Consider the following 20,633-nt stretch of genomic DNA (forward strand, 5'->3'; position numbering starts at 1 on the left):
TTTTCCTCATCTGTTAAGTGTCCATAACTTGTTCAGAGAAGTGAGAGTCCTGGAAAATCTGGAAACTCTGCAGTCTAAGTATGCCCCTGAAGGAACAAAGGAACCTTAAAGGACTTCTAAGGTTTTCAAAAGAAAGTTTTTTTTCCAATTTCTGTCTAAAACAACAACAAGAAAAAAAACCACAACTGAGCTATTGAAGGTTCCAGGAAAGAGCTAAATCAGAGGCCACTTGTGCTACCAGCTAACAGAACTCTGTGGGGGCCACACTGGGGCTGGTTCTTATGTCTCCGATTGTCATTCGAGGCTTTTATTCATCTATAACTCTACTTATAAAGTGTTGGTCCTTGCAATCGGAGGAGCTGCTTTCCAGCGGTGTCAGCTTTGCTCAGCTGAAGACATCCCAGCCTTCTCTGCCCCACAGCTCTCAAGGCTGCTGGCAGCACCCATCTCTTTTCTGTCCTCTCCTGCCCTTCAGCTGGCTGACTCTGAGGTGGGGCGTTAAGATTTTGTCACAAGCTGATAAAGATGCTGGAAGCAAAGGCTGGCCAGGTACCTGTGCCCTGAGACCCCGAGGGAACGTGCGTATTTCACTCTAAAACTCAGTTTTGCTACAAGAAATTGGGCCAAAAGCCCAAGTGAAATGCTCCCCAGCATGCGCTGCCTTGCAGGGTAAAGGCACCCTGGTGGCACTGCGGAGGGGCAGGGCTCTTCACAGTGTGCCAGCAGCTTGTCCTTTTCCTCCTTTTTAAGGCAGAGATATTTTCAGTGCTTAATTACTAGGTTAGAGCTGAGACTGAATTACCTCCCAGCCACGCAGCAACCACTGGTGCTATTTTTTAACTGTCCCTTACCGTCACAAACACGGAGCAGCAGTGCTGCGCTCCCCTGGGCGAAGCGGTGATGAGGGAGGCAAGGGGTGTCTGTCAGCACCGTACCCCAGCACCGTGCTGAATTTATGGGGTGTGAGGAATTGTGCCCCTTTTCTGTGGAGGAATCAAAATCCTGTGGGCCTGGGTTAGCACCCCCAGCTCCACCAGCGTCACCACAGCCAGTCATGATCCTTGCTGTGGGTGAAGGCTGGGGAGCTCCAGCCTGGCTCAGAGGGCTGGGAGGGAAGGGCTGCAGCAGCCGGGCTCGCTCTGGCAGGAGTTAGGTGCTGCTTCCAGCTAAGCCTCATCTTCCTCTCGGCCCGTGCGCTGAGGAGAAGTTTCTGGCCTTTCATGGATTTCAGTTACGCGTCAGATGCTCGGCACGCTCCTATGAGTGGTAACCGATTGCCCTCTTCTGGTTAGCCTCCATCACTGCCTGCTCTCAGTGCTCCTCTCCAGAGGAGCCCAGCTCCCAAAGCCGGGCCTGGAGCACGCCGTGTGAGGCCGAGAGGCTGCAGCCGCCCCATGCGCCTCGTCCTGCAGCCCTGGGCGCTCGAGGCTGGCTGTTCCCAAACACCAGGCGAGGGACACACGAGGCAAATCGGCTGCTCGATTTCTTTTTTGCACTCCTGAGCCCCAACCTCTCGGCAATGAACAGTGCTGTGTTGGAGTGAAGCATTTATTGGTGCTGGTTCATCGTGCTCCCGGCCCCACTCGGTGCTGGTGACGCTGGGCCTGTGGCCGGGGGGGCCGTGCCTTGGGTGCCGCCATCTTGGGTTCCTTCCACTTGACACAGCTCCTTCAAAACAACCATAAATGAATAAATGGATAAATGAAACTGCCACGGCATCAGGAGAGAACGTACTGGAGGAAGAAGTGTGTTTGTTTATCATTTTTTCTTTTCAGCTGATTATCATTTTAAACGGGCACAGAGAAGACGTGCTTTCCTGTGCTGCCCGAAGCACAGACAGGGCAGTGAGCTGCTGCTGTTTTCTACACCCATGCCCAAAAGAAACCAGGTTTCTGGAGCAAAGCTGTGCTGTATCAGTACACTGCACCACCTTGCTCAGTAAGCGGGCTCTGAGGCAAAGGGGGATTCAGGCTTCATGAGAAATAAGCTAAAAGCTCATGCCACCTGCGTGCTCAGAATTGCCCTGGCTCACGTTCTCCTCATACCTGGGGCTGACGCAGCGATGCCCCAGCCTCTGCTCGCCCGTGGCTCCTTCAGCCCAAGGCCTGCATTACATTTGTTTTCCTACTTTCATTTCAAGGCACTTCAGCCTTGGTGTCCCTGCACCCTGGCCCGGCACAGAACCCCCCGCTGGCTGCCATCTCCAAGCGCTGCCGAGGGCAAACCACTTGGACATGTTCCCCTCACCTGGGCTTTTCTCAAAGCATTTCCATTTTGCCCAAATATCAGCGAGAGGCCCCACACCTCTGTGTCCCCTTGTCTGCAGCTGGTGAGCATGGGCCGGGCCCGGCCCCAGGTGCTGCTCGTTGCCTGAGCAGTCCAGCACCTCCCCGCCACCACGGGGGCTCAACGTGGGCTGTCTGTCCCTCTGTCCACCTGTTTGTCCCCTCCCTGGTTTGTGTGAAGCTGTGGGAGACCCTCTGCAAGGGAAGTCGGGGCGAGCATGGGGAAGGCAGGTGGGTGCTCCTTAGCCTGGGCAGAGGCTGGGGTGAGGGTTGGCTCTGCTAAACTTTTGGGTGGAAAACGGCAGGGAAAAGCTCTGTTTGTGTGGGGAGTGGGTGCGGAGTTGGTCAGTGGCACTGACCCCTCTGTTGGCAGGGGGAGGGGTATTTGGGGCTTTTTTCCTGAAACTCTGGGCTTTTGGGACTCAGGGCTGGATTCCTGACGAAGAGGAGCCCTCAGAACTCACAGCCCCAGTTTCACAGCACCCCGAGCTCTTTTTAGTTGAAGTGGGGCCGTGGTGTTCCCAGGGACATGAGCCCCTTTAGCCCCATGCTGCAGCTCCCAAGGGCAGTGTCTGCTGCTGAGGGCGCAAAGGGAGGACTTTCGGGGCAAAACTGGGGTTCAGGGATCCCCTCTGGGCAGGGGGAGGCGGCTGCAGCGAGTCACCCCAATTCCCTTTGGGGCTGCTGAAGGGCAGGAATTCACTTTGGGGAGCTGCAGCTCTGTGGCCTGTAAATTGTGGTCGCTGCTGGGGAAGCAATTCTGCGTCTGCTCGGGAGGCGAGGGCACGCACCTGCCTCCAGGGCGCGTACACGATCTGCCCTTTGCTGAGACCCAGGCGCTGGGCGTGCTGGGCGAACTCGTCCCGCTGGGCCTTGCTCACTGTCTGATTTCGGGCTGAAAAGCAAAAGTGTTAACACGGGTTGGAGGCCACACATGGCCCATCGTGCCACCACCCAGCCTGTATTTCGTGCTCTCCCCTCGCTCCCACGAATGCTCATTGTGGAGGTGCTGGGGTCCCTTACCCCCCCTTGTCAAAGCCAGCCTTGGGCATCGCTTTTCTGTTTTTTTTTTTTACCCCTTCCTTGTTCCCACTTTAACTGCTTGCACAATAGTTTCTCACGCTCCTGGGGTGTTCGGAGGGCTGTGTGCCCCAGGCAGGGAACGAGGCAGGTTTGTGTTTGCCAAATGTGGCTTTGGACTTCCTTAAGCAATTGCTCTGCAGCCTGAAAGGGCAGCGGGGAGCTTGATCGTGGTCTGATGTGCTGCTTTATGGGGCTGCGTGTGGGTCTGGCCAGCTCTGCCTGTGCCGGTGCTGCAAAGCCACGTGCTCTGCCCCGGGAGGTAAGCACTGAAAAATCACGGTTGGATTGAAAATATTGAGATTTCACGATGATATCTATGGTGAATTGTATGTGCTTCCTGTTCTTTGAATATTTATGGTGTAACTGGGTTTTGTCTTTAACTTGTTCTTTCTGCTCTGCCCAGAGATTTAGGATTAATGGGATTCTGAAATATTCCCGTGACCCTGGCATGGTGGTTTGGGGAAAAATCACAGCTTTTTGGTAGAACTGCGCTGCCATGTGTGTTTAGCTGGTAGTTCTCTGTGCGTCTGGTGCTGGATGGCAGCTTGAGGTTACCTTAGGATGGAGTTCGCATACCGTAGAGATACAGCGCCGAATACGTCCTCTCCCTCTGCAGTTGGTGCTGGATGAGTAAAATGTCCTCAGAGCTGAGGTTCAGCAGCGTCCCCACGGTCTGCTGGGTCTTGGCTTCAAGAGAGCAGCACAGTTTGGGGAGCGAGAGCTGTGTTAGTTCTCTGAAACGTGCCACAAATGTTCCCCTCCGTTCCCAGAGGGATTGTGAAACAATTTGGAAAACAAGGCGGCCTCCTTCCTCGTCGGAGGGGGCAGGTTTGTTCCTTGTTCCCGGCACGGCGTTGCTTCACGGGCTTTATTGCTGCCTCATGCGGCTGTGCCGCGTGCTGTGAGCCGGCGGTGGGCTGGGCTCAGTGCCCGCCGGCGGGGCCCTGCCATCGCGTGGGGCTTACCAGGGCTTCAGACCCACAAAGCCATCCCGAAATAAAAATCCGTGGGGCGATGCAAGGCACCAGCCCGTGCCCTTCTGAAACACAGACTTAACCACAGCCCCGCGTGCCGTGCTGCCGCTCACCGTGCTTCACCAGCGCCGTGCCACCACCATCGGTGAGGTGGAAGTAGGTGGAGTTGCTGGAGAGACAGCGGCCGCCCCTGCGGAGAGGGGAAAACGAGGCAGAGCTGTGGTGCTGAGCCCCCCCTGCCCCAGCCAGGAGGGCACCGAGCCCGGTCCCACCATGGGACCTTGGTAGGGAACAACGGGGGGGGGGAGCGGTGGCATTGCAGGGCCCCGGGGAGGGTTTCTCTTTGCCTCCTGTGTCCATGGAGCAGGCAGGGGTGAGGGCAGGAGGTCTCGGTTTGGCTCAGCTGGGGGCTGTTGGAGTCAGTTAAGATTTGAGGGAAGAAGGGGGTGGGAGAGCATGCAGGGAGCAGCCAGGAGCTGCTCCTTGGAAAAGCCGATCTGAAACCGTGCCCGCATCCTTCTGGAGAGGCCGGGCACCGAGGGCCGATGCTAACACCCGCGGGGGGGGCAGGAGGAAGGGGTCGGGGAGCGGCGGGGGTGCGGGTGTCTCACGCGGCCACGTGCTGGGTGACGAGCAGCTCCTGCCCCCCGGCGCCAGGCTCCACGCGCAGGTGGCCGTGGTCGATGAGCAGCAGCTCCAGGAGGTGCTGGGGCAGCTGGGCGGCCCCGGCCACGTACCGCCACGTCCCCAGCAGCTGCGGGAGAGGCGTGGGGTGGTGGGGGCTCCCTGCCCGGCCCCCCCCAGTGCCCGGCCCCTCCTTACCCCCGGTGCCGTCGCGTTGGCCGGGCTCTGCGTGGGCTCGCAGGGAGCAGCTGCAGCAGGCAGCAGCACTGTGAGGAGGAGGATGGCGGCGATGCCGGCCGGTGCCATGGCTGCCTGAGGGAGAGGAGTGAGCGGACCCGCTGGACGGACGGACGGACGCTGCTCACTTGGGTGTTTGCTTTTGCAACGCGGCTGCGCGCAGCAGGGGCTGTGGTGGCGCAACAGCGGCTTTCGGGGAAATCGCCCCGGTGAGGGCCGGGTGCCTGGCCCTAGCTCAGGGCTCGCACTGGCCGGGCAGCGCGGGGAGGGCGATGCACTTCCCGCATCTAAAAGTGAAATCTGCCTGAAATTTCCCCGTTTCACTCCCCCCCTCACGCAGCTGCTGTAGTGGCTCTGCAAGAGAGGAACCGGGCCGCTCACCGGGGCGCTGGCGATGTCGCTGCCTCGTGCCCGGGTGCAGGGCTTTGGGAGCTCTCTGGGGGTGAGCTGTGCTCGGCACAGCGGGGCTAGGATGGCCTCCGGAGGCTGCCCGGCCTCCAGCCCTAGGCCAGGGCCAGTCTGCAGCCAGCCGCTCACGGCACTGCTGTCCTGGTGCTGCTCCTTTCAGATTTTCCTTGGTGCCTGGTCTGAATCCTCTGTGCAACCTCCCTATTTGTCCTGCTCGGTGGCCCCCGTGTGCTGCCACATCTGTGCCCGGCTCTGTCCCCGCACCCCTGGGCAGGGCACAGCTCGGGGTCTGGCTCTGTTTCTGTTTGTGTCCTGTCCCCGAGCCTCGCAGGCTGGACCTGGTGGTGGCTTTTCCTCCCCTCTGCCCTGCTCAGAGGCACTCGGGGCTCCAGCTTCCCTGGCATGCCTCGGGGCTGCTTACGGAAATGAGCCCGCGGGTTAGGTCATCCCATCCCCTACATCCCCGGGTTTTGTCTGACACTGGGTAGGAGACGGGGTCCGAGCTGGGCACCCGGGGGTGGCGCCCACCCATGCCCCATCCCACGTGTGGGTGCGGTCTGCAGACACGGGCGCAGGGAAGGCAGGCGGCAGGCGGGTGTCACACAGGCTTTATTCCTGCTTGACGTGAGAACAGAAAAGGGACGGGGGTGTGGGCCCTCCGTTGGAAGAAAAGAACTCGCCGGGACCTCCCGAGGCTGAGCCAAGCGCCGGGAGATGTCCCCACGCAGGGGCTGGGGACCGCGTGCGGGGGGGGGGATGCGGGCTCACTCCAGTTACACCTCTGTGGTGGCCGAGGCGGCTTCGTCCTTCTCCGTGCCGTCCGGGGGACAGGCGTCCTTGGGGAGAGGGGACAGGAGCTTGCACCCACCCAGGCACACAGTCCCGGGGCGCCCCGTCCCCCCCGCGGGTCCCTACCTTCGGGGAGGTGATGAAGGTCTCCTCCGGCGTGAAGCCGAGGCAGCGCAGGTGGGCCCGGAACTCCTCCAGGTGCTCCTTGCTCACGTTGGGCGTCCGCGCTGTTGGAAAGGTGGCGTTAAAAAAAAAAGGGTGAAAAGAACGGATTTGGGGGCGCTCCCCCTGCAGCCGGCAGCCGTGCGGGGCAGCGCGCTCACCCGAGAGGCTGAGGCCCAGGAAGGACTCCTTGCTGTGCTTCAGGACCAGCAGCTCCTTGTCGGTCTTGATCAGCTCGGCCATGGACGCCTCCTGCCCCTCCACTGGAAGACATGGGGAGCGCGGGGACCCGCGTTGGCGAGCCGGACACCACCGGGGACAGGCACATCCCCCGGTGCCGATGTCCCCAGTGTGCAGGGCTGGGGGTGTCCCCCGCCCCCAGACCCGTGTGTGGGTGTAGGGAAGGCCCGGCGGGGCAGGGGGTGGGGTTCCTACAAGGGGCAGGTTTTGGGGGACGTGTGCCGGGAGGGGCTCAGCGGGGCGCTGCCTCTGGGGGCTGCGGCCTTACCGTGCACCAGGGTGGCGTTGTGCCGGAAGATGAGGATCTTGCTGGCGTTCCTCACCACGCACGTCTCGTTCCTGGGGGGGCAGAGAGGTGAAACGGGGCACGCCTGCCCCAAATAAACCTGGGGAGGGTCCTCGGGCTGCGGCCCCCTCCCTCGCCTCCCCTGAGTTTGAGGCAGGGCAGCTGGTAGCGGGCTGCAGAGCTTGGATAAATGTGGGGTAACAGCTCCCAGCCCCGAACTGGGCTGCTGCCACTCGTTTGTCCCCCACCACGGTGGGACCAGAGCCCCCATCTGCAGCCTGGGGTGGCTCTGACCCGCATCCACTGCCCTGGGGCCATCCCAGCCCATCCCCGTCCTGTCCTTACAGCCGCAGGGTCTCGGTCACGTTGAACTCATCGTCGTGGGTGCCGGGCAGGAAGGCGAAGGTCGCGTACTTCAGCTCCTTCATCTCGGCCACGTGCGGGGGGTAGGTGGAGGCGCCCATGATGTACACCCAGTGCCCCAGCAGCTGCCGACAGGAGCAGAGCGCGGATTTGCGGACTCATTTCCCCCCGGGGATCGCGTGGGCGCGAGGGGTTTTAGGAACCACGGGTGTCACGGCTTACCCCAGCCACGGTCGCGTTGTCCATGACGGCCGGGGTGAGCGGGGCGCAGGCGTGGGGCTCGGCCGCGTGGGCACGCACCAGCCCCACGGCGAGGACGGGGAGGAGGCAGGGCAGCATCGCCGGCACCGTGCGGGGCTGGGGGGGGCTGCGGCCAGGCTGCTGCGCGGGTGGGACGTGGCCGCGCGCTGGCACTGTTATATACGGCCCCGCCGCAGCCCCGAGGTGCTTATTTAACCACTGGGCTGTTTGCTCAGGCATGAAGCAATAGCGGGTGAGTGGAATTAAACTGGCAAAAGAGTGCATTTTTTCCGGCAGGAAAGGTGAAGGAAAAAAAATAAACGTGTTGCACCGCTACGGGCTTTTGTTCTCGGAAGCCATAACTCACCCTGCGGGTGGCGGGCCGGGCACGCTGCGGGCTGCAGGTGTGTTTGTGGCGGGTGCCGTGGGGCAGCGAGTGCCGCTGGGGGCTTTTGTACCTGCCCTGCCTGGGGCAAGCAAACACCTGCCCACGGCCTTTGCCCTTACGCCAAAAAAATCTGACTTTTTTTGTTAATTCTCTCTCCCCTCTTGCTGCTCGTCTCCGCCCAGCCTTGGGTTGCCACCGCAGCCCCTGGGCCATGGTGCTGGTAACGGTGCCCAGCACTTGGGGCTGACCCGTGTGGGAGTGCTAGGACTGGGCTGCCAAATCCAGGCCGGGGGCACGAGGCGAGGGCACGAGCAGCAGCGTTACAGGGGGCTGGGGTTGGTGGGCACACAACCACGTGCGTTACGTTTATTTATTCACCGTGACTGCTTTCTCCCCGACCGCAGGCCGTGCGTACCAGCAGCAGCAGCCCCGGCACTGCAGCCCCGCGCGCCCCGACACAACTCCCAGGGGCCAGGCTGTGAGCAAGATGGTGCCTTCCAAGGCCACCTGGGAACCACTGAGGTGAGTTTGTGGTTCAGCAAGGAAAAAAAGCTCATCCCTTGTCCCCACCACCCTTTCCTCTTGCTCCCCAGCACTGTCAGGACAGGGACGACGATGAGAAATGTGCCGATGGCCACAGCAGAGGACGTGTGGTGGTGGGGAGCTGCGGGGGCGCAGCCTTGTCGTGGGCTCAGCATCGCCCTGAGGGCTGGGTGGGCGCTGCTGTGGGAAGGGGATTTGGGGCATCCCCCGGGATGGGGGCCCGGGATGTGGAGAATGCTCCTCGCACCCAACGCCATTTCCCGAGAAGAAGTTTAAAAAACAAAACAGAAGAAACCACAAACATAAAAGTCCCGTTTCATTGCCTCAGTTTTAAATATTTATTTAAAGTCCAAAAAAAAAAAAAAAAAAGAAAATGAAGAAAAGGAAAAAAAAAGCGTAAATGAGAACAGACGGTAACTGCAGCCTGGAGCAAACACACAAGGGCAGCGGGGAGCCGGGGGTGAGGTATCTGTGAGCGGGGCAGAGCGCGGAGGGTGAGGTATTTGAGACGGATCCTGTTAACCTGTGTCGATGGTGGTTGGCAACCAACCAGCGGGCAGTAGTAAAAAAAGAATACACCAAGAGAGACGCACATATATTTCTTTTTCTTTTTTTTCCTCAAAAAAATAAAATCCATAGTCCGTATGAGACATGAAAACTCCAAACAGGCACTGAAGCGTTTCCGATACAGTACAGCTCCGATTACATCAATATTATTCCTTATATAGAATTAAAGATTACCATAATTATCCTCTTTAAAAAAAAAAAAAATCCTCCAAATTTACATACAGAGACTAGATTTCTACAAAACTTAACAAAAGAAAACCCCTCCAAGCCCAGCCGGGGTCTGGAACCAGGTACCATCCTCTCAGTCTCGGCAGAGGGGCCCGGACAGAAGGGTGCAGAGCTGGGTTTAAATACGCGCTGAGCCCGGGGAATCGCTGCGCGCGGAGCCGCCACGGCCACGGGGCCACCACGGCTACAGCAAAACGAGTGAGTGACCTGGGAGCCGGCCCACGCAGCGCCCTGAGGCTTCATCCTGCAGCGGCTGCGGGTGAGCTGGAGCCCTCGCTCTCCTCCCAAAGCAGTGAAGTGCTGACTTAAAAAAAAAAAATAAAGAAAAAGGCAAATTTGCTTTTAAAACAGCTTGTAAGTTATTCTGGATGCGCTTTGAGTTGTTGCGCAGGATTGGCATCCATGGCGATGCAGAGATCCCGTTAAAGGTGTTCTCTGATTTAGCTGTAGATCGCGACCGCCTCTCCTCCTAGAGAGACGGTTCTATGGGCTTTTTTTGGGCCTGTGGCAAGACACTGTAGCACCTTCACAACCTTAAATAAAGTCATATATATAAAATAACACACTTTTTTTTAAGAGCACCAGAGATTTCACAGTGAGAGGTAGAAACAAATCAGACAAGCCCATCCTCTCTCTCTATTTTAGCACCAATCTCTTCCCCTCTCCTCCTTCCATTCCCCTCTTTCAGCTTTGGGACTCTCCCCTACCCCACCGCCACGCCTGAGAAGGGACGTTGGTTCAACTCACCCATGGAAGGAGGAACTTAGTTTTTTTTGTTTTTTTTTTTTCTTTTTCTTTTTGCTTTAAATAATATAATATATATATTTTGTTTCTTCTAATATTGCACATCAAAATGCTTCCGGTACGCAGAGCAGCCAGATTCGACTTGCGGCTCCGCCTGGCAGAGCCCGATGCAGCGCGTGGCCGTCCGGGAGCGACGAGCTCTGCGAGGGAAGCTCTATCATCTTTTAATTACTTTTCAATGGAAAGAGCATTTGGTAACTCAGGAACCAGGTAAGACAAAAATGGGGGGGAAGAAAAAAACAAACCCACACGCTGCAAGTTGCTTGAGGTTTCTCTCGATATTTTCTTTGGTCATGGAAAAAGCTTTGTGTGTGTGGAACCGCTTGCGACACCTAGTCCCCTGATCCCTTTTCACTGGTCACGTCCCGACTGATACCCGCTTCCCCTACATCCTTCGTATTCCTCCTTTCCACAACCTGCTGAGTTCAGTAGATCACGGGTTTTTTGAGACCTTGAGCCAAAGGCTAGAGCAAGAGTTGACCCAAAAGACACAGCCCAGCTGTCCTTGCTGCAGAGAGGTGGGAGATGCTGTGTGAAGACGTAGGCCAAAAGTGGGGTCAAAGCCTTGGAGCCCGGGTTTGGCGGCGTTGTTCAAAGGAAGCACACGGGGCCGACCTCGAGGTGGTATTGCTTTCCTGGCTCGGATGGGGGAAGGTTGTAGATGTTGACGATTGGCAGCTGCTGAGGGTCCTGCGTCCGAAACGAAAAGAGAGTCCGATGCCAGCGTCCGTCCTTGATCTGCGCAGGGAGGAGGGAAAGACAGAAAAAGCTGGTTTACTGTGGGGTGGATCTTGCTGGAGAGGAGTGAGTTTCACTGTGGTGTATGTTTGAAAAGCCCTGAGCAGGTCTAGTGGGAGGTTTAGAAAAGCATTTTGGGGAATAGCCTTTATCTAGGTCACGTTGAGGGAAACGGCTTGAAATGGCAGCATAAAACTCGTGATGTGGTGGGAAGCCCAAATGCAGGCACACTGCTACCATGGCAGCATGACATCAGGCACGAGCCGAGCCCACTGCCTGCTGGTGGCAATCCTCCCTTCTGCCATGTACCTACACAACGTGTAAATTTGGAATTCAATTTTTAACTTTCTGTTTGAAGGCAGTCTTCCTAGCAGGAGAACCCTGTAGCACCCTGGACTGGACAATTAAAGTGTTAAACAGGTATCTTAGCCCCTTCTCCCCCCTTTTTTTGGGGTGGTCATGGAATAAGAACCACAGGCATAACCTGAGTCCTGTCACGCACACTGAGTGGGTTCAGCCTGGCATTTCTCTCCACCTCTCCCCTCTTTCAGGACAACGTACCTTGCAATCATCAGCTGCCACTTCTGGCTTGAGCTGACCTTCTGCCTCAAACATCTGCCCGTTCCAGGCCTTGAAGCGCACGGCTTTGTCCGAAGGCTTCTTGGATGAGCCTTCCCGCCAGACGGAGGTGTTCAGGCAGTGGATGGTGATGTGCTGCACCACCTCCGAGCTCAGCAGGCGAAGGAAGTTCATCTGGACTCTGCCGACGTCAAAATCCAGCTGTGAAGGTGACAGAGACGTTAGTGTGTGCCCCCTGCAGCAGGGCTGGGGGAGAGAGCGGTTCGTCAGTGTGAGAGGCAACAGCAAAGGCGTTCCCTGGGCTCTGTGCAAGTCTGGAGGTGGCTGTGCTGGATGTCTGAGCCCCAGACTGGTTCTGCTGTGAGTGTGGGCATGAGGGCCAGGTGCAAAGTCAGTCTGGAAAGTTGGCGTGGGGACACGGCAGGTGCTTTATTTTTCATAACAAACTGGTAGGTCCTTAAGTAGGAGAAAAATAATGTGTGCTTGAATTCAATACGTGCTTCTGCAAGGAAGCGAAGCAGCAGTCTCTGGTGGGCACTGCAGATGAACCCAGGTAATGCCATTGGTATTTTGTGGTACGGTTACTTCCTCAAGAAAAATTCCATGGCATTCACTTCAGCGGCAACTTATGTATTTAAGCTGACCACACTTTTTCAAGTGGCAGACAACAAAATGCAAGAGTGACCTGAACATAAATTAATCCAACAAAGCATTTGGGAGCAGCATGTTTGCAGGCCTCTGTTAAGGTTATGGGTTAATTAAACACTGCTGGAAACATGCTGCTCTGTCTTGAAAAGAGTCAACAACGTAGGTGTATTTTTAACGCCATGAGAGCAGTGCTGAATGCTACCAGCACAGCTGTGCTCGCTCTGCTGCCCGGATTAAGGCAGCTTGCTGGGTTACAGTGGTCACTGTCCTGTGTTCCGGGAGAACACGCCTGTGGGTAAACATTTCGTAACGGTTGTATGGGAAATGCTGCAGTGGGGTCGTGTGTGTGTACCTTGGAGACAGTGATGGGGCTGAGACACGTCTGCCCACCGTTGGTGAAGTTGCAGACGACCTGTATGGTGTCCGAGGAACAGCCGAGATTTGGGTCGATCCAGTAGGTACCTAAGAAATAGAGGATTTGGGGATTAACAAGAAAACTTAACTTTGCTGTGCATAAGCAAAGGCAAGTCTTGATTCCTGCATTACTGGTCCCAGGGAGGGAGACCAGTACGGAGGGATAACTCGGGGCTTCCTACCATCGTTCATCTTCTGTTCACAGTTCATGAGGTCTCGACAGATGCGTGCAGGGTTTTCCTTGGTGCCCAGGGGTCTCTTGATGCTCTGAATGAGGTTGCTGAGGTAGTGTAGAGTCTTAAAGATCTCCCCTCCATGGTCTAGCATGAGAAGGTCTGGATGCTGGTAACTCTGGAGAGAAAAGGAGGCAAACTCAGGTGTGCCCTGGGGGCAGGAGGTGCTCTAACCACAAAGATTTCTGCTTTATAGTGGGAAAACTCCGTGGGCCAAAGGCAAGCTGTGACAGCGAGCTGTGACACTGTGCACTGTCCTGCATGGGGAATCGCTGCCATGCTGGCAAAGTCACGATGGCAAAGCCATGAGGTTTGAAGCGTCACAAGTAACGGAGCAGAACCGCGTCCTCTAACTGGTTCATTGCATGCACAAACCCCGGTAACTCCACAAGCAGCAGACAAATCAGAGCTTTGTGGACAGAAACTCCAAGCAGACAAAGAACGAGCAGGGCTGGGACTGTTACCAGCCTGCAGCTCCAGCACAGACCAGGGAGGAGATCGACAGTACCCTCGTACCTCTGTCTTAAGCGCGGTGCTGGAGTCAATCAGTGTCTGGAAAGCAGCCCCAAAGCCATCTTGTTGCTGGTGTGGGGTGAAAAAGATGATAACTGAGACTGGGAGAAGCTGAACATGCCCCGATGCAAGCAAACACTTCTCAGTCTAGGGGTGGAATTCAAGGCCTGCTCTGCTAACACAGCGTCTCTTGCTAGACCTGAGTGTGTGTCTTTAGGGTCCCAGCAAGCCTTTCTTGATGTCCCAACAGCACCTCAGCTCTGCATGATTTATTATCATCATTAACAAATGAACAGAAAACAGAACTTACAAATGAAGCTGGAATTCCTGGAGGTCCCTAGAAATCAAAGCAAAAAAGGGGCATCAGCCAGAATGATGGGCACTCACTGTTGCAAAGATGCTCATTTATATCCTTTTGAAATCCTCATTTATATCCTTTTGAATCCCTGAGTCCCTCAATACAGATGAGTGAGGGAGGCAACAATGCTGTCTCTATAAAATACTTGGAGATGGTTTGGGCTAAAGTGCGATAAACACTAGTCCATTCACACACACACACGTTTTTGCATATGAGGAATGGGGCTAAGCTATAATGTCCAATGAGTGAACAGTCCCTCTGGAGAGTATCGCTGCAATAACTTCAGCTTGTTTCAATAATGTCTTTGAACTCTTTCCACGTATACGTACCGGAGGGCCAGGGTGTCCTCGTGGGCCTGGAGGACCCTAAAGACAGAGTGGCATCAGTTAGTGAAATGTCTTCAGTTTGCATTGCTGTTTCTCGTGGCTCTCACCAGAATGAGTCTGTTCCCTGCTGAAATTCTCCACATTTTTAACATTTTACAGTATCCTCTCCCTCAAACCCTTCTGGAGACAGGACATGGCCCTGTTTCCTCCATTTCCCAACTTCGGGTGCATCTGTCTGTACCTGGTCCAGTCCTGCTGTATCTCTTGTTCCTAGCCCTTGGTTCCTGAGCTCCCAGTAATGCCAAATCCCCAGGTACGCATCATGTTCCCTGTATGGACAGTTACCCACCCCACAGCGTTATACTTGCTAGAAGCAACTGTTCTGTTTAAATAAAACATATTAGTCAGAAAAAGTGATTTCAAATACTCACCCTTGGACCTGGAAGACCCTGTAGGGAAAATTTAAAAAAAAAAAAAAGGAACTGTCAGAAGATTCTTAAATTGATGCTCATTACACCCTGTACAGTCACGGCAGAGCCCCTGCGTGCAGACCAAGCACTGGGAGCAGTGTTGTGGTCCCAAGGAAGAGGAGCAGCACGTGTCCCGTACACCCAACACAGCCCCTGCGTGCTGAGAACACCAAGGAGCTACAGGAAGGTGTGAATCCGTCAGAGCCCCTGCGAGAAGGGGAATGGGGGCAGCAGGAGGGAAGTGCCCTGGCACCACCACCACTCGGACATGTCCCTGTGGGAGGGACACGAGGGGGACAGCCTCCAGCCACTAGCTGCATTTTGTGCCTGGAGATGCCACGGTCATCATTCAAGTGGCAGCTTTTGCTGGGCGATTGGGTTAAGTGAGCTGGAGTTTTAAGAGCAGCGTAAGTCCATGAGCGCATGTGGGTGCCTGTGCGCATCATCTCGCCCACGTGGGACCTGATGCCCGAGCAAGAGAACCCTGGGTGCCCACTTACCATTTCCCCACGGCTGCCTTTGTCTCCCTTTGGCCCCTGTGAAAGCACACGAGACGTCTGTCAGTGACTGCAAGCTGCGCTTCTGGATGCATTGCCACCCAGAATCACCTTGAAAGGACCCAAGTGCATCTCAAAATAAATCTTATTCCCCACTTCCATTCCATCCAAAACAACAAAAAAAAAGCCATTCCTGGACGTTTCAGAGATGAAACGTGGAATGAGCAGAGCACCCTGGAAGCAACCCCGCATGCAGCACGGAGGTGCCCAGCCCCTGCCTGCCATGAGCAGCCGCTCGCCTGCCTTTAGGCACAAGTAACCCCTGTGTCCAAAGCACGGGGCTGCCGGCATCTTCCTGGTTTTCACCTCCGCCAACAGCAGCCTCTTTGTGCTGAGCTCTGAATAACTTCACGCTCATGTTTTTATGAAGCACTGACCTGAACTTTAGTCTGTGTTCAGTGCCTTTGGCATTTTGGGGCAGGCAGAGATTTTCAACACTTCTCTGAATCCAGCTGTTCCTGGTTTAATACATTTATCAGTTTTCTGTTGATTTTTTTATTTTTATTTTTTATTCTTCCCTGGGGCCCCCCAGGCCAAGTTCTCTGGAAAAGCTGGCAACTTGCTTTTGAAAAACTAAAATAACATTCTTGTCTTCTAGTCTGATCTTTCCATCCAAAAACTTGCACTTAAATAGAGTTAGTCCTCACTTTTAAGTTAGTAATCCCCCCAGCTACATATACAGCCAGAGACTAAATCTTGAGCTTCTCTCAAGCTGCTCATCTTGAAGATCGCTTTGGTTCCTTCATTACAGCAGGACTTGAGATTTAGTTAAGATGGCCACAAGCATCTTGGATCTCAACCACTGTGCCCTGCTAAAAACTATAGGCAGAAGAAAGGCAGATACTCACTGGGCTTCCTGTGGGACCCAGAATGCCAAGCGGCCCAATAATTCCTTCTTTTCCCTAGGTAAGAAAAGATATCCATGAATCACCACGTGGGAACCGATGGTCAGTTTTACCACGGCAGACTCAATGATGACACCAAGTCCCTTTGCAGCTTTTCAGCAGCAAGACCATGGTGTTTGTGTAGCTGAACTAAAACCCTTTCAAAACACAGGTCTGAAGACACAATCCCTCACAGTGTGGTTGTCACAGCCCATGTCAAACCTCACAAATTCCAGAAACGGAGGGATCTCAGTGTAGCTGGAGCGATCTGTGCAGCGGTCAGAAAAGCATGACGGTCTCTAAAGGCAGGAGTGCCCCACGCACACGTGGGTCAGTACACGTGCTCTTGGTGGCACCTTGGCCGCAGCTTGGCTGGTGGGCACTTGGTGAACTAGCACCCTGTGGCCTCACAGAAATAGAGGCCAGAGGATGGAAGAAAATGCTCCCAAACCAAACAAACTGCAAAACCACTCACCATGAGGCCAGGCGGCCCACGTGGTCCCTGAATGCCTTTGAAACCAAGGTCTCCTGGGGGCCCCTGCAAGCAAACACGAGATGCCAGGTCCCATTAACAAACGTTCCACACACGTGTGCCCCTGCTTACAGCTCTGCTGCAAGGGCAGTGGTGCTGCCCCTGGTCTGTGGGAATGGGACGGTCCAGTTTTAAAACATTCCCACTCCTCTTTTGCAAGCCTTTTACTTTCTACAGAAAACAAACTGGTTCCCCTTCACCAGTAAAATTATACGCCAATAAAGTGAGTCTAAATTGATGATTGATGCTGGAGAAATGAATGACAGCAAGATGTTCAGGTGGGGGTCTACAGGACGCATTTTCCATCTACAACGTACCCATTTTAACAGGAATAAATTTCATCAAAGCATATGTAAATGCACAGTCAATGATTCTTTCAGACATTATGATGCATACATGAAAGAAAGTTGGAATCACAATTTAATTTCAATAGTTTCTGCAGAACTACAAATAAATAATTTTTCAGCACTTATTGCATTGTCTGGCCACAATAAAGAGAGACTAGAAAGCCAAGTGGTCACAAGGTAGCCTCTTACCTTTGGCCCAAAGATGCCCGCAATCCCTGGAAATCCTGCCTCACCAAAGTCTCCCTGGAAACAGCAGCCAAGACAAACACAAGAACAAAGAGCAACAGTAAGTTCACATTGAACTGGTCACTTGAAGATACGCCAAGAGCGCAGCAGCTTCAGAGAACGAGAAATCCATTAGTATTCTTCAGTCAAAGCAGGACTGATGAGAAAGAAGTATGAGAGCAATCTGAAGGAGGCATTACACAAACATCAGGCTAGAAGCAACTCCAGAACATCTCACAGACTAAGCCTTTTTGCCCCCAAGACAAGAGGCATGCCTACAATATTTCTAGCAGATGCTTGGCTAGCTTGGAGAGCTTGGCCCACAGTCAGCAGGAGCAGGATGAAGTGCATCTACTCTGAGATTGATCCTGGAAGTCCATGCTCCAAGCCCTTGAAAATAATCACTTCTTTTATTTCTGATACCAACTGGACTGACCTACTGAAGGGTAGTGTCAAACTATGCTGTCAAAAAAGTGTGTGTTCCTACAACATAACCTCCCATTCAAAACCAGGAAAGCCATACATATCGCCCAGTTCTTTTCCTATTAATCCCTGCAGGGATTTTTGCTCACTTTCTCAAGAAAAACAATAATAAAATATTTGGAAGACCATCAAGCTTGGATTAGCACATAGCATGCACTCTGAGAATAAAAAAACCTTACTGGGTAGCACGTTCATATAGAAACACCCTCATTTCACCATAATGTTTAAGATATATGCCCTTTGACATTTCTGGGCTTCTCAGATGTTAAAATGCGTAGTGATTCAATGTTTAAAAAAATGGGACAGAAACATGCACCAGATGATTCATCTACAGTCTCAGGAACACAAGAGATGGAAAAGGCTTGTTTGGCCTCTCAGCTGGACGGTGTGACCCATGCTGGATTGTACTTTACAGGATGTTTTACAATGTCTTGTTCAGCCCGGTTGTAAATGACTCAAGCGATGGGGTTTCCACCACCTCTATTACAAGGCTATTCCAGCGTCAGTCTAGAGACCTTACTGTTAGGAAGTTTTTTCCTGCCACGACAGTGAGAAACTGCTTGGCAAGAAAGGTCTTGGTTGGACTCGGTGGAGTGTAAGAAACTTTCCAAGCATACAAAGTGATTTCACTGCCCGTTTACGGATCCTGGAAAGGAAACTCGCTACTAACAGAGGACTAAGGCCTTTCCTGTTTTACGAGAACCAACCAAGCCCTCTTTCTAGCGGAATTTAGGGCAAAAGTAAATGAGAAGTCAGAAGGGTTTTAGAGAAATCTAAATGCCATGGAGCCTTCTCAGCTAAGGGGACCTGATCAGTGTTTATGCAGCAAGGTATGCGCCAATTCTGGGCAAAGCAGCCTGCCACATGCAGGCACAAGAGGCAAAACAATAACGTTGTTGTCGGCTACCACCTTCCAGCCTGAATTCTGCCATCACAGGGTTGGATATAAAACATGCAAATACAGCAGCTACCTTTAATTGAGGTATTGAGGATAAACATCTTGTCCCTTGCTTTGTGTAAGTCCTAATCTCTCTGGTTTTATATCTATCGTGTGCTGGAGATGCTTAAGCTGCCTAGGCAGGGAGAGGTTGCACAACGTCTGCGCATGTCAGGTGGCTGGAAGGTGGCCACTGGTGCCAAGACGCTGAGGGTTTATTAAAGAGACTTGAAAAGGCCCCTGCTTAGGGGTTTCTATAAGATTTCTAATAAGTGAATCTAAAGCGTTTAAGTAGGTATAAGCCTTGTCTACTCTGTAAGGGTGACTCCTGGCCTAAAAAGCTCCCAATCTAAATAGTTCAATATAGCCGCGGGCTGAGAAAGTTCGACACCTCAGTGCTGAGCTGGGCAATCCCACTGGTACAATAAAAAAGCACAAAGGATTAGGAGCCTGCCCTGCAGACAGGTGTGGGAAATTAACTTCTGCTTATACTGATGGCTCTTGGTGCTCCTCCCACAGCGTGCTCTGAATCCGCAGCACCGCTGCCTTCCAGCCTGCACGGGTGATGCCTGCTCCTGCATCTCCTGCACGTCCCTGGTGGAGCTGCAGCTCCCTTCACCTTTGGGATGGTTGGATTGCAGGAGCGGCTGAGGGAACTGGGGTTGTTTGGTCTGGAGAGGAGGAGGCTCAGGAGAGATGGGCACAGCCACGTTGTCTCGGGGAACGCAGGCACGGATTAGATGTCTCTGCACACAAGTGAGCAGTGAGGAGCAGAGAAGCGTGTGCGCTGGAGGGAGCTGCACTGACGCTCTGGCACTGACGTGCAAGGTTTATGGGTTTCCTGCTCCATGACTCTCCCGGGGTGCACTCTGCTGTCCTGGCCTGAGGGTCTGCACCTCGTCCTGCAGCGTGGGGTCAGCGCTGCTCAGCTCAGCGGTCACTCACCGGCTGGCCTTTGGGGCCTGGATTGCCAGGGCTCCCTGGAAGGCCCATTCCTCCTGGTGATCCTCGCTTCCCTGTTTGGCCAGTCTGTCCAGGCAATCCTCTTTCACCCTAAAAATAACAGAATTCAAACAATTCCAAAGGATAGGAGCTAAATATAACAACATTCAGCCGAAATAGCCATAGATGGAAAGCTGGAAAAAAGTTGCTCATCAGGATAAGGAATGTGGTTTCATCACGAGATGCCTCAGGTCTGCTAGGGCTGCAGGATGCGAGGGCAGCGATGGGCATGGCTGGGGCCCCTCCTGAGCCCCATGCAGGGCAGGAGCTGTAGCAGAGGGGTGCTGCCTGCCTGGGGGCTGAGCACAGCAGGGGGGCGAAGCATCTTCCATTTGCACTTGCGTATGTTGCCTGTCCTGCCCAGCAGTTTCTCATAATCTCGTCCCCCTAGCAGCCTAGCAATTGATGATTAAGCCATCGGAAATGCTGAAGTCATGCCAAGGCTTCAGCTGGAGGACTTCAGCACCAACACTGCAGCTCAAGGACAGGAGTGGGGTGTCTGAGACCCAGCCGCTCTTTGCTCCCCAGCTCTTCCCCTTGCCAGGCGCCAGCAGCAGCACAAACCCCAGCTACTGGGACGGAGCATCCGTGATGGTGAGTGCCCAGGGTGGTCGAGCAGGTGGCCAAGGGGCAACCAATTTCCCTGCAGCCAGGGTGTGAGTGTGGCACAACTACACAAGGGTCTGTCAGCCACTTCTGGTAAGAGCCTGTTATTCTGCCCAAGGCAGCTGGAGGGCAGCAAGTGACAGTTTAAGAGTGATGTGTTAGAGGAGGCATAATTTAAATCAGACCTGATAGCCCCAAGCCCAGCTGGAATCTTCCTACTTAGAGTCTTTCTACACATGGCTCAGTTGCTGTTGGTCCAGTTTAGGTCCTGTGGCCTGTCTGGACCAGGGCAAGGACCAGTAAGAAACCCAGCTGTCACTAAGCAGCTTTTCCCTGTTTCCACCCAAAGCGATGCCCAAGCCCATGCTGGTTCCAGCAACTCCAATCAGGTAAATATATGCTAAAAGCAAGTGGCACAATTTCCCTTCACCAGCTCAGGCCTCACGGGGCCGCAGGGGGAGGACATCCATGTTTCAATGGAGTTGTCCGTCTTGGACATCGCACAGGCAGGCTGTAGCAGTTGCCTTGCAGCTTCTCCAAGGTCACGTTTTTTAGCTGGG

General features: G+C 54.2%; 3 protein-coding genes across 5 annotated transcripts in view; all 3 read right to left on the bottom strand.

Annotated features, from left to right (window-relative positions):
• Nucleotides 1–1,536: 1,536 nt before the first annotated feature.
• On the bottom strand, nucleotides 1,537–6,059 carry LOC308180573 (uncharacterized protein). Its single transcript, XM_080562509.1, has 6 exons — nucleotides 5,165–6,059; nucleotides 4,954–5,096; nucleotides 4,456–4,532; nucleotides 3,945–4,055; nucleotides 3,077–3,180; nucleotides 1,537–1,668 (listed from the first exon to the last, which is right to left on the bottom strand). Exons 1-6 carry the CDS (start codon nucleotides 5,270–5,272, stop codon nucleotides 1,549–1,551), a joined length of 663 nt encoding a protein of 220 aa, XP_080418635.1. The 5' UTR covers nucleotides 5,273–6,059; the 3' UTR covers nucleotides 1,537–1,548.
• A 143-nt stretch (nucleotides 6,060–6,202) lies between these two features.
• LOC308180570 (alpha-1-acid glycoprotein-like) lies at nucleotides 6,203–7,878 on the bottom strand. Its single transcript, XM_080562504.1, has 6 exons — nucleotides 7,674–7,878; nucleotides 7,434–7,576; nucleotides 7,071–7,141; nucleotides 6,724–6,825; nucleotides 6,527–6,627; nucleotides 6,203–6,447 (listed from the first exon to the last, which is right to left on the bottom strand). Exons 1-6 carry the CDS (start codon nucleotides 7,788–7,790, stop codon nucleotides 6,385–6,387), a joined length of 597 nt encoding a protein of 198 aa, XP_080418630.1. The 5' UTR covers nucleotides 7,791–7,878; the 3' UTR covers nucleotides 6,203–6,384.
• Nucleotides 7,879–10,484: 2,606 nt separating this feature from the next.
• COL27A1 (collagen type XXVII alpha 1 chain) overlaps nucleotides 10,485–20,633 on the bottom strand; it is a 188,039-nt gene continuing 177,890 nt past the window's right edge. The window contains exons 51-63 of one of the 3 annotated variants that reach the window (XM_080562479.1): nucleotides 19,411–19,518; nucleotides 17,010–17,063; nucleotides 16,417–16,479; nucleotides 15,906–15,959; nucleotides 15,001–15,036; nucleotides 14,462–14,479; nucleotides 14,034–14,069; nucleotides 13,657–13,683; nucleotides 13,350–13,415; nucleotides 12,783–12,951; nucleotides 12,539–12,648; nucleotides 11,521–11,739; nucleotides 10,485–10,959 (exon numbers count right to left, since the gene is read on the bottom strand). In XM_080562479.1, coding sequence (XP_080418605.1) covers nucleotides 10,813–10,959; nucleotides 11,521–11,739; nucleotides 12,539–12,648; nucleotides 12,783–12,951; nucleotides 13,350–13,415; nucleotides 13,657–13,683; nucleotides 14,034–14,069; nucleotides 14,462–14,479; nucleotides 15,001–15,036; nucleotides 15,906–15,959; nucleotides 16,417–16,479; nucleotides 17,010–17,063; nucleotides 19,411–19,518 — 1,107 coding nt within the window. In that variant the 3' untranslated portion in view covers nucleotides 10,485–10,812. Of the gene's footprint in view, nucleotides 10,960–11,520; nucleotides 11,740–12,538; nucleotides 12,649–12,782; nucleotides 12,952–13,349; nucleotides 13,416–13,656; nucleotides 13,684–14,033; nucleotides 14,070–14,271; nucleotides 14,360–14,461; nucleotides 14,480–15,000; nucleotides 15,037–15,905; nucleotides 15,960–16,416; nucleotides 16,480–17,009; nucleotides 17,064–19,410; nucleotides 19,519–20,633 lie in introns of those variants that run through there. The other 2 variants (XM_080562480.1, XR_013941014.1) reach the window with 2 other exon arrangements.

Source organism: Anser brachyrhynchus, assembly GCF_964034855.1.
Source record: "Anser brachyrhynchus genome assembly, chromosome: 19".
Taxonomy (NCBI): Eukaryota; Metazoa; Chordata; class Aves; order Anseriformes; family Anatidae; genus Anser; species Anser brachyrhynchus.